Below are 11,974 nucleotides of genomic sequence, written 5' to 3' on the forward strand. Positions count from 1 at the left end.
TCCATTGGCATGTCCTGCACTGACAAGAGGAAAAAAAGAGTAAAATAATAAAAGAAAACTGAAGAAAAACAGATAATGAGGAATGGGGAAACAACACATCAGAGGAGGAAAGCTTTTAATGTGAGAAACAAAGGCACATTCTTCTGTACTGAATATTGACCTTTCTCACTACTCTGAAAGCCCTCAAAAAGCGAACGCTTCTGCTAAAACCAAGCCATTGCCAGGTGCAAAGCAACATGAGGTTAGAATTGCCTGCACAAGTGTGAAAAGAGCTGAGGGACCAAGTCTCCCCACTGACTTTTCTGTTGTGCTCAGCATCATTAGGCTCTATTGTAACCACAGGCATCGTCCAGATGTTCATCAGCTGGATGACGACTGTGCTTCTGACTGTTTGATTACATGATATGTGGTATTTGGAAAAATCAATACATCCAGCTTTCAAGAAATAAGGTCTCTTTTGCTATTATAAATTATTGTCTACAATTATATGATTACATCAATTTAAATAAAGCTGTAAAATAACCTTGGTTCTCTAGGGAAAACGTAATATACTTTACAGGTCATATATGGCAATGAAAAATTAACATTTTTAGTCTTGAGACTGATATAAAACAGATTTTTAAAGCTACCAAATGAGAATTTTCCAGTTACCAGCCCTCAGATGAGTAATCTAGCCCTGTGTGCTATATGATATTAGACTTTTCTTCAGAAATCCCTCAGATCACTGAAACATAAATGTGCTATTAAAATTAAGGCTACCAATATGTTAAATTGGGAACTAGGACAGGAAAGCAATATTTTTCGTGCATCTTTTTCATGTACAAGCACACCTGACAAATTCATATAGTACAATAGAGAATTTGATACTCCAGGACTAGGTTTAAGAAGGTATGAATTGGTGTCCTTCCACGGACTACGATGGAATTGTCTTGCTGAAAAGTTTTAAACATCTTAATTACCTGCGTGAAAGTTCATTAATTGTTTAAACCCAGAAGGACCCTGTGCTGTTTATTTCCCTGAAATAATGCAGATATTGATCAACTAAAGAGAATAATGGAAGTTGTGGGCACACCCAGTTCTGAACTTCTGAAGAAGATATCGTCAGAACATGTGAGTTCTCAGCTTCATTCAGTTAAATGGATTTCTGTCGTTCTAATTGGCGTTGTGTGTCACTGGTTGTGTTACACAGATACTCTGCTTTGGAAATGGGCAGGCACTTCAAAGTGATCTGTACTTTTTTTGCTGCTAGAATGCCACCGTTCAGAAAACATTCTTTTTAGAGGTATCCAAATGACTTGACTGTCAGCTGGATTCATTTTGACACTTGTTCTCTTGTACTCGGTTTTTGAAAGGAGTTTTGCAATTGGTCCTGATGATCTTTTATTTTGCTCCTAGACTTATAATAAAAAATCCAAGCTGATGCTCAGCTCAGAGCATTGTAGTGGTGTTATTAAATCTGATGCCTCTGTAATTTTTATGCTTTCTGTTTTGTAGGGGATCTAAACAGAGACAGCAGAATCAAATAATGTGGGTTCTGCGTGGGTGTTCTTATTTGGATCCCTAATTTGAAATTTGTATTTATTGATCTCTCTGAATGCTTGTGTGAGGTCCACTTTCATGATAATATCTGTAGTTCACAGCGTGATTTTTAACTCTCCATATGACTTCTTTAAAGTAGTAATCCAGTAAATGAACTTTGCTACACTTTAGCAGAGAACTTAAAGGATTCACTTTAAGCAATAACCGTGGATATCCAGCTGAGGGGTGAGACGTGGTATTGATTGATAAAGGCAGGTGATGAGCACAGTGTAAAAATTCAGATAAACAACAGCACACAGATACCTCCTGAGCTGAAGCTGTTTTCTTACACCTTTTCTGTATACGCCTCAGACTAATACTAATGACTACTTTTTAGCTTGTGTGTATATTGATGGGTTTTCTTTGAACTTACTAATGAATAGCCTGGTGGGTTAAGTAAGCAGGAGCAGCAGGAGAGCCAGAGCAATGCCGTATTTCTGGAAGGTCCAAGTGTTACCAAAGACAGGCCTCTTACTTATTTCAGGTAACACAAGCATAACGAAACCTCATCAGCGCAGGCCAATGCACAGCCCCAGAGTTTGTGGGTACCCAGCACCTGGGAATGGCCAGGGCAGGAGGAGGATCCATTCCTGTGCCAGGGACTGGATCCACAAGCAGATCTCAGACCGTGCTGTCCGAAGCGTAGGTCCCTGTATAGCCTCGTAGGTCCTTGTGTAACCTTTATGTGTTATTAAGATCCTACAGTTTTTGCAGTACGACATTCAGAGTGGTGTATACAAGTGTGGGATTTACCCACAGCTAGTCCGTTTGTGAGCTTTTTGATTATGAGATTAAGCACCTTAAATATTTACTGGAGATAGTATCTGCTTTTGTCTTTAATTTCTTGTTTCAGAGCATACCTCAGTAAACTACAGGAATCCTGAAACTCTCTTACTGCAGCTAATTATACCTTTAGAGCATAGGGAGAATACAAAACCCAAGTTAATGACTGTGAGTGCTGCTAGGTCACCTCTGGGCTGCTGCTGCCTGCTTAGAGGAGCAATGTCAAAGGAGATACGTTCCTTGCTTGGAGGTACTTGCCTCTTGTAAAGGAGTGTCTATTCTATTCCTTTGTTCTAGTTCTTCTTTACCTTGTAGTTTCACCATATTGCTTAGATGTTTCTTAATGCAGCTTGCAGTCCAGGACAATTTTTTTCCATTCCTCTAACAGCAAGGTCAGGTTTTCTGAAATGCCAAGCCTATTTTCAGTTATAAGTAGAGGATTAAAGAATGGGAAACGAAAAGATCAATCTCATGAGATGTTTCAGCGCAAATTACTGTGCTGTTTTGTCAGTATTTCATGTTAATATGGTTTTAAATGGTGATTGCATTTCATAATTTTCAGAATAATTTAAATGTCTGGATTCTATTGGTTGGGTTTCTGTGGTGAATATATAAGCGGAGGGGAGAGGTTGTATGCTTTGATAGGTCTGTGTTGTTTTCAAAGGACTTCTGGACAAGGTTGGAGATAATTTTTACCATATCTTGTTCAGTCACGTGTGGATTAGTGATGTCTCTACAGAAACAAATAATCCACAAATCCACAGATGTTTGTCATAAGATAAGAAACCTCTTGTTTCTACCCCAGTTTGTAGCTTCCATGCAGGAATGTGTGGCAGGTCTCTTTTGCTCTGCTGTTCATATATATGTATAAATTAATGCCCTGGAAGACTGAACTCTGATAGGAGCTGCACACCCTGACCGCCTGGCAGGTGTTTGCTGCCTTTATGAACTTTAGGAGCATTAAATAGGCGAAGTGAAGCCTGTGTTTGACTGGTCCTTAGCCATTGTTCTCTGCATGACTGGCTACAGCTGCTAAGAAGAAATCATCCTTATAGAAAGTCTTGCCATCAGCCCCCATAACAAAAAGGGAAAATGCTGATATAGTTTTAACAGGTTGGAGATATAACACATGAAGGCTTGCTTCTCTTAGTAAGACTCTGAAATGCGTCACTAATGGTAGTCTAGAGTTTTGATAGAATATGCTTACATCTTACAAGAAGCAGAAAAAATAAATAGATCTGCCTCATTAAATTAGAATACAGTTTGAAAAGCCACTGTGCCATCTAATGATTTAAAATATCTTTATACCAGTTCATCATAGCTGCAGAAATTAAGATGATGGCAAGAAAGAACAGTGTATGGAACAGGATCAAGTGTGGTTGTAGGATTGCACAGATGATATGTCAGAGTATTTTATAGTCACTTCATGATAGTTCCACAATTCTCAATCTGGTATCTCACTTGAAGCCATGGAGCTGCTTGGTATGAACAACCTTATTTCCTTTGCTGTCTTCAGCAGGCCAAGGATGCGTAGTTAGCCTAGTGCAGATAGGCTCCTCCTGACAGGATCGCTACGTGTGCAGGGAGACCTCCCTGTAACACAAACATGTTTCAAAAGGATTAAGGTTTATTCAGAGACCAGCTGGGATTTTTACAGATTTGAGCCATTTGCCTCTTCTTTAGCTGTTCCATTCCAGAATTCCCTGTTCTGTCTGATCCCAGCCCTTAGGACCAGCATTCAACCTCTTCTCTTCTCAACCTATCTACCTCAGGCCAGAAATTTGTAGCCCGTGTAATGTCAGGCTCCACGCTGACATTTGTGGGTCTGATATGCGGGTGGGCTTTTCCTAGCTGAGTTTGGATGAGCCTTTCACAGCCACGGTGACAAGTCAAGCTGTAAGTTCTGTTAAACATCTGAAGATCTGTGCCCTGGGAGTATCAGGATTTTTTCTTTGGTTAGTGAAGCTACTGTTCAACGGAGGACGGAGAGGAAGGAAGGATGCAGGCTGGATTATACCACTTTGCTGAGGGTAACGGAAAGATGATTTAGGTTGCAATTTCTGGTTGAACATTACATGCTTGTGTTCCCTGGGGATATGCTGCAATGAACCACTAAGTGTAGGTGAAAACAGAAGTGCTAACACGTAATCCTTAGAGGAAAATATACCTGTTTAAAACTTTCTTGCTTATTGTGCAATATACAGGAGTGACTGTTTAAAACAAAGTCATACATTATGGTTTTATGTGAAGAAGGTTGCCCATGTGTAAGAAACATAAAAACCACTACATCTGTTTTTTTAGAGTTTATATGGTTGCTGTTGGGCAAAATTTAACCTCTGTGCATCTGGTATGTATATTGATTTATTCCTAGGCAAGAAAATACATTGAATCTCTTCCACATATGCCTCAACAGGATTTGAAAGCAGTATTTCGTGGTGCCAATCCATTAGGTAAGAAAGTCAGATTGATATAGATTAAATCTTTCACTAACACAGGAACTCAAGCCTTCCTTTGCTATATGATCCCATATAATAATGATCAGACCAGTGAGAAGAGCATTGCTTAACCTTTCAGCCTGAGACTTTTCCCTTCATGAAGCCTGTGTCTTTTGTTTCTGGTGGAGATTACGGGAACCTCCTAAAGGAAAACAGTCTGTGGATGAAAAGCAAAAGCCATCTATATATAGCAGGAATAAATAAAAATGTCACGGGGTCTAGACGAGAGACATCACTTCTGGCTCAGGAAGGCCATAAGCTGTAAATTGCTGGCGAGCAGAACATACCAGGAAGTACAGCTGTTTGAATGACCCTTTTGAGTATTATTTCCTAGGAATGTATTAGCCATTGTTGGACACAGGATACCAGGCTAGACCTTTAGTCTGATCCTGCACAATTGGTTTTATGTCTAACCAATTGCTTTTGCCTGTGCAAAAGAGATGTTTCTGTGAACCATTTCTTGTGACATGGCAAAGGAGACGTTTGAGTCACTGGAGTCATCTTACTACAGTGCCTGGTCAGTTCCGTCAAGTGCACATTAAAACATTACATATGGGGAACTGTAATGAGTTAAAATGTTTTGAATTTGCTCTGTCTATTAGAAGACAACTTTCTTTTTACAAATACAAGTAGCTGTGAACACTTTCTTATAAAAAATGGGATTTATTTGCAGGAGGTACATGAAAGCATGCTACATATTAATAACATAAAGGCAAATTAATAACAGTTCTTAATGAAAGCACTAAAATCATTTTTATATAATATTTTAAATAGTTATGATAAACTTTCCATATAAAACCAATTTCAGCCTTACAGATCTCTCTCGTTTCTAATGTTCTGCAACTGTTGACTTCAAATGTATTTTTTTTATGCTGGGTCCTGTAAAGTTGCTTTGGGGTTTTCATCTGATGATTTTGTTGATGCAGCTAATTAGAAGTGTAATCTCACAGTCACAATTTTAAGTTCCTCATGTTTGCACTGATCAGGACCAAATTAAGCACATGGTGCGCAACACAGGATCTTTAACTTCTAAGCACACAGATCTTTTCAGAATGAAGGTCTTGGGTGTCTGAAGAGGTCAATCAGATATCAAATAGAATATAATGAACCTTTGTGCGCACCACAAGCAAACGAGAAGCTTCTTTCAGCTCTGAAAATAGTACTCACAGTACAAAATCTTCAAAACTTATTTGTTATATTGCCGAAATCTTGTGGGTTTGCCAATAATGTTAACTAAGTTTGAGGTGAGTGAGAATAGATTGTGTGTAAAAAGTTGCCTTCTCTTTTATTTCTAGATGGTCTCTTCTGGCTTTGAACCCCGTTTCTCTTTTTCCCTTAGCTGTAGATCTTCTTGAGAAGATGCTTATATTAGATAGCGATAAAAGAATTACTGCCTCGGAAGCACTTGCACATCCCTACTTTGTACAGTATCACGATCCGGACGATGAGCCTGAGGCCGAGCTGTACGATGAGTCAATAGAGAATAAGGAGCGAACCATAGATGAATGGAAAGGTAACAGAATTGCACACGGTAGTTAATACGTGCAGCAGAACAAAACCTTACTTAAATAGCAGTTTTCCTCTGTCTCTAACCAGAGCAATTTGAACTCTTAAGCCTCAGCGAAACAAGATAAGTCCATGTATGTGCTTGTGGGAGTGGAGATGTGGAAAGGGTTGTTCTTCCTCTCGGGATTTCACTCCCTTCCCCCATTCTATCATCTTCTCGCTAGATTCCCTGTAGCAGGTAACCACACGTTCTGTCTTGCTTTTAGTTTTCTAGGTCAGATCCTCAGCTGAAGTAACTGTCCTAGGGCAAGTGGCATTACTTGGGATTCTGATCTACCTTTCTTCAGAACCAGAAATTAGTATTTTCCACATAGATGTGTGTTTTGTTAATCATTCTTTAGTTAGCCAAGTAATTGGAATTAATAGGTAAACCATGCTGTTGATGCTATTTGAGATGAGAGTTGATGATTTTACTTTGGATTGACACCCCAAAACCCATTCTTGAGAAATACCGCAACAACCTTTTCCTATTAGTTAATTCCGTGCTTGCATCATGATCATATTGCACTACAGTCACGGAAGTAACGTGGCCAAACATTTAGGTTGTAAGTATACTGAAAAGTACAGTCCAATTTCATCATTGTCTAATAAGGATATATTATGCTAAAAATTCCTTACTAGACATTTTTAAATTTAGACTAATATTCTAGAAAAGTACTTGTTCCTCTTTATCAATAAAGTCCTTTCTTTGACTTAAGATGAAATATCTATTCTATAAAATAAATGTTCTTCTGTTTCTAGTTGTATATTCCATAACTTTTACTCCAGAAAGGCTTGATAAAAATACATTAGCATAGTGGGTAGCTTTATGATGAGAAATAGTGACCTCCCCGGTCTTACTCATGCCCGTGCACTTGTTCCATGTTTTATCCTGGGTGTTGCAGGGGAGACAAGCAGACTGACTACAGCAAATACTTCTTAAAGAAAGATAGGAGTGGGGTCATGGGTCTTTCTACAGTAAAGCAACCTCCTAGAGCCCTGAAAAGGGTTTTCTAGAAGCCTATTGTTTCTGTACAAACAAGGAGGATTGATTGGTATCACTTATTCCTTACACACGCTCTCCTCTGCAAAACCTGGCAGCATACAGCAGCACCCATACATCATCTTTATTGGGAAGCATCTTCAATTTGCTGCTGTACTTGCCAGTGGATGATTTGTTTTCTGCTACTTCTTCAGTTGGCTGAGTCTTTAACAGGGAAGTTTAACAATTTCCAAGCCATGAAGCTGATTTCTGTTTGTGATGAAACTCCGTCGAAACGATTTCAGGAACAATCTTAGCTTAACACTTTCCGAACTGAAATGAGGACGTGGAGGTGAATGCTCTAGGAAGGACAGTATCATGTTTTTATACACCATTGTACTTGCTGGAACTACAGGTCAAATTCCTTCTTTATACAGAGGGAAAAAAAAAATGCCTGAGACAAAACCCTCCAAACTGGTGCAGGACATGCAGCTCTTCCTCCTGGCCATATTTTTATCTTGGGGAATAAACTTTTTTCTTTTCAAGTACGGTATGTGCCACATTTAAGTAAGATGACATGAAAGGTGACCGTTTGCATAAAATGTTCGTATTGTTGATGAAATGTTGACCCAGTTTCTCAAGACATTAATGGTGTATTTCCCCTTTTGTCCCGCTAAGTTAAAAATCAGCAGCGCTTGATCCCAAGAGGGACCGAGCACCAAAGTAAAATGAGATTTCAGACACTTTGTCTTACACATTATGCATGTCAGAGTTTCCTTGACCTCCATCGCACACTGCTGAGGCTTGCAGCCCAAGGTCATAGATTTTTCTTCTGACGTGTTTAATCAGTTAGAAAATATTTAAAATTTTAGAGGCCAAGAGTATGCTATTCAGAGTTGGATGCCGTGCGCTGTCTCTCATGTCCAGTTGCACATGTCTCGGCTTAACATCTGTACTCTCAGCTGAGCAGGTGGCACGAAAACTGGGCAAAGAGCTTCGTAAACACGTAATGCACAGCCAGCAGGAATGATTTCTAATACAGTCCCAGGCATGCGATTTGTGGGGACGCTGGCTTCCTCCGAGTTCAATCAGAACCGCTATAGCTCCCACCTGGCTGCCTCTGGCCAGATGCTACTTAATAGCCTCAGATCAATCACTGAAAGAGTCACCTAATGAATTCTTCCACCTCGGGGACACACTTGGTGTCTTTCAGAGAAAATCCTTCACGGAAGCTGGCACGGTGGTCACCATACACCATAGAATCTTCATGGTTGGAAAGGACCTTTGAGATCATTGAGTCCAACCACGCACACCCACACCCCCCAACAACCTACAGTCTCTGCCACTAGAGCACGCCCTGAAGTGCCACATCTAGATGTTTCTTAAACACCTCTAGGGATGGTGACTCAACCACCTCCCTGAGCAGGCTGTTCCAGTGCCTGACCACTCTTTCAGTAAAGTAATTCTTCCTAATATCTAATCTAAACCTCCCCTGCCGCAACTTCAGACCATTTCCTCTGGTCCTGTCATTATTCACCTGGGAGAAGAGGCCAACACCCACCTCTCTCCAGCCTCCTTTCAGGTAGTTGTAGAGGGCAATGAGGTCTCCCCTCAGCCTCCTCTTCTCCAAGCTAAACATGCCCAGCTCCCTCAGCCTCTCCTCATAGGACCTGGTCTCCAGACCCCTCACCAGCCTGGTAGCTCTCCTCTGGACATGCTCCAGCACTTCCATGTCCCTCTTGTACAGCGGGGCCCAGAACTGAACACAGCACTCGAGGTGAGGCCTCACCAGTGCCGAGTACAGAGGCACCATCACTTCCCATGCTACAGCATAACACAAACAGCATAAGCAAGATTTTTACATGCTTTTTAGAGGAGTGCTGGGTCCACTTGCAGGTGTGGCAGCTGTCTCAGGCAGAGCTGTTTAATAAGCCAGCTAATAGGCACAAGAGTGATATGACTCAAACAGCACTGTTTGGGAAACAGATCCTGAAGTAATGCACTGTTAGCCATATATTTATGTGTGAACAGGATTTGGTCCTTAAAATACAATATCTAACTTGAGCAAATATATAGGAGGTTGCCGATGACGACATACTCCATTGCTGTGGAAGGCACAAAACAGGACATGACTGTCAGCATGAAAAGATAAAAGGCTATTCCTAAAGCAGGGTAAAATAGCAAGGAGTCCGTGTTTCTAGGTGAGCCTTTCTTGATGAAAATAGAACTGTTAGGTGCTTCTAAGACAAAAGAACATTTTTTTCAGAGGACCTTAAAATTATTTACAATAAAGTATATATATTAAAAAAAAACAACAAACCCAAAACCTAGATCGCAAGGCATTAGCACATAAATCACAAGTGATTTATGGTGAAGGAAATGGACTGGGAGATGATAAAGAACATTCGCAGCTGTTAAAAGTGTACAATTTAAAACCTGTTTGGGTGCTTTTAAAGATTCCATTTTCCATTACATTTTGTCTTTTATTACGTCATTTTGGCAGGTCATCTGACAGCATAATTGATGTTTCCATTTCAGGGCCTGTGTGTTTTAGTAATTAGCTGAAGGGGACAGACATGTTGTACAATAACAGTATTTGTGAGTCTTAACTCGTAATCTGAGGTTCACAGAAGGATTCCTGGTGAGTTCAGCCTATTTTTGGATCTGGACTCTAAAAAGGCTGGAAATACAAACTACAAGTCACGTGCATCCGTAGAACTGTTTGGTCTGGAATATTTTTCTTTTGAAGAGAACATCACCTAATTCTTCTCTCTCCCTTGTACCCTCTCTACAGAGCTTACGTATGGAGAAGTGATTAGTTTTAAACCCCCTGACTTAAAAATGGATAGCCTGGAGATAGAACAGTGAATACAGGCAGCTCTGTCTTGCCTTGCTGCACTATGAAGACTGTTAAAATAAAACCATACAATTTAACCTGTGGTCAGACGTAGATTTTACTATCCAAAGATGTTGGAGAAGATGTGGAAAAGCAGACGCGTTACACAGAAGCCAGATGTTGTCTGTTTGGGGTGGGTTGGGTTTTTTTGCCTTGTAATATGAATGTATTCCCGACTCACAAAGGGTGATAAAGAACTGCTTCATTCTGACAAAATTATGCACTGAGTTCTGTCGAGCTGTGTGTTCTGCATGTTTCATTTTATCAGTTGTATTGCCAAAATAAAGGTGACTTTTAAAATTAATTTCAAAATTGTACATTTAAAGCATGAATGTATCCAAACATAAACATAGAAATCCATACAAGCAATCCTTTTTTTTTTTTTTTCTGGTGTTTTATCTGTCCGTTTTCACATTATTTATAGTTAGTGCCTTTATGAAGAGAGGGCGTGGTAGTGAGATAGACAGAATATGCATATGTAGTCATTTCTGTGGTGGTCTTACAGATTACTGGATGTCTCTCAAGCGATCTTAACACCAGTTGAGTCAGTAAAAATAAACCTTTTGTCTTCTGTTGCCATTCAAGTGTCCGTTCTCATTTTTTTTTCACCCATGTATATTTTTCTAATCTGCACGATACCCGTTTGTGAGACCATTTTACTCGCTGATGGCACTCCTAACCACGCCGTCGGCGGAGCGCTGGTGAATTTGCCCGAGTTGACAGGACGGTGCCCCGAAGGCTCTGCGGCAGATCTCTGCAGTCTTCTGCAAGCCTCAGCAAAGGCTGTCACAGACGGCAGTGCAAGAGTACTCAGTTCAGTTCCCCGCTTTGGATTCGCTGTTCCTCATCGTCGTATTTTTCCTTCACATAATTCTTGGGAAAATAATCTAATAATTGCCATTGGAAGACAAGACAAAACAAGATGATTTAAGAATTTGTTTGTGAAAAACAAAATATCCATCTCGTCACAGTTTCTTTTTAAGCAAAATGTTAAACGCTTTCCAGCTCTGAAAAGCTGGGAAAATAAATAATAAAAACACTGGGTACCAAAATGTCTCACAGAATTAAGTTTATCTGATTTCCTCATTGAAGGCATAGTACTGAAACAGGAATACCCTTTGGCATGAGGCCTCTTGTGGTGTACTGGCTGTGTCTTTCTACGTACTTGTGATTCACGATTGTTCAATGTTGCTCATTTTTGTGTCTCGTTCTCGCTCTGTCAGAGTCTTATTTTGGAGGTGGCTTTTTATATTATTTAGGTTTTCTGCAACTTTTGTCATTAAGATTCAGTTGTACAGCTATTACATGAGGTAATGAACTCTACTGCATTTATTTACCTTCCTCTGTATCTTTTCTATGTAAAAAGAAAAGCTTTTTCTTAATAAACAGATGTAAAAAAAAAAAGGCAAGTCCAAGAACTTTGATTTTTCAGAGATACTTGATACAGTATCATTTGTCATCTTTGAGAAATAGAAATAAGCATTCCACGGAGAAAATGTGGGCTAAGTGGTGGACTGTTGTTGATAATGCCGGCCAGTTATCCGATACTTGCTTTCAGTGGAATACAGCCACTTGTATTCAATTTTCTGCAAGGGATGTTAATCTGAAAGTAAATGGTTGCGTGGATTTCTCGTGAGTCCTCACGAGAGTGGGTGTCATTACTTTGGCTTCCTACGAAGCTGGATGAGGCCTGTA

General features: G+C 40.0%; 1 protein-coding gene across 2 annotated transcripts in view; it reads left to right on the forward strand.

The window, feature by feature from the left end:
• MAPK11 (mitogen-activated protein kinase 11) overlaps positions 1-11,660 on the forward strand; it is a 33,799-nt gene extending 22,139 nt beyond the window's left edge. For both annotated transcript variants that reach the window (XM_063323334.1, XM_063323335.1), the window contains exons 9-12: positions 1,031-1,110; positions 4,733-4,811; positions 6,196-6,369; positions 10,178-11,660. In XM_063323334.1, coding sequence (XP_063179404.1) covers positions 1,031-1,110; positions 4,733-4,811; positions 6,196-6,369; positions 10,178-10,251 — 407 coding nt within the window. In that variant the 3' untranslated portion in view covers positions 10,252-11,660. The remainder of the gene's footprint in view (positions 1-1,030; positions 1,111-4,732; positions 4,812-6,195; positions 6,370-10,177) is intronic.
• The last annotated feature ends 314 nt before the right edge of the window (positions 11,661-11,974 follow it).

The sequence above is a fragment of the Chroicocephalus ridibundus genome, chromosome 1, assembly GCF_963924245.1.
Source record: "Chroicocephalus ridibundus chromosome 1, bChrRid1.1, whole genome shotgun sequence".
Taxonomy (NCBI): Eukaryota; Metazoa; Chordata; class Aves; order Charadriiformes; family Laridae; genus Chroicocephalus; species Chroicocephalus ridibundus.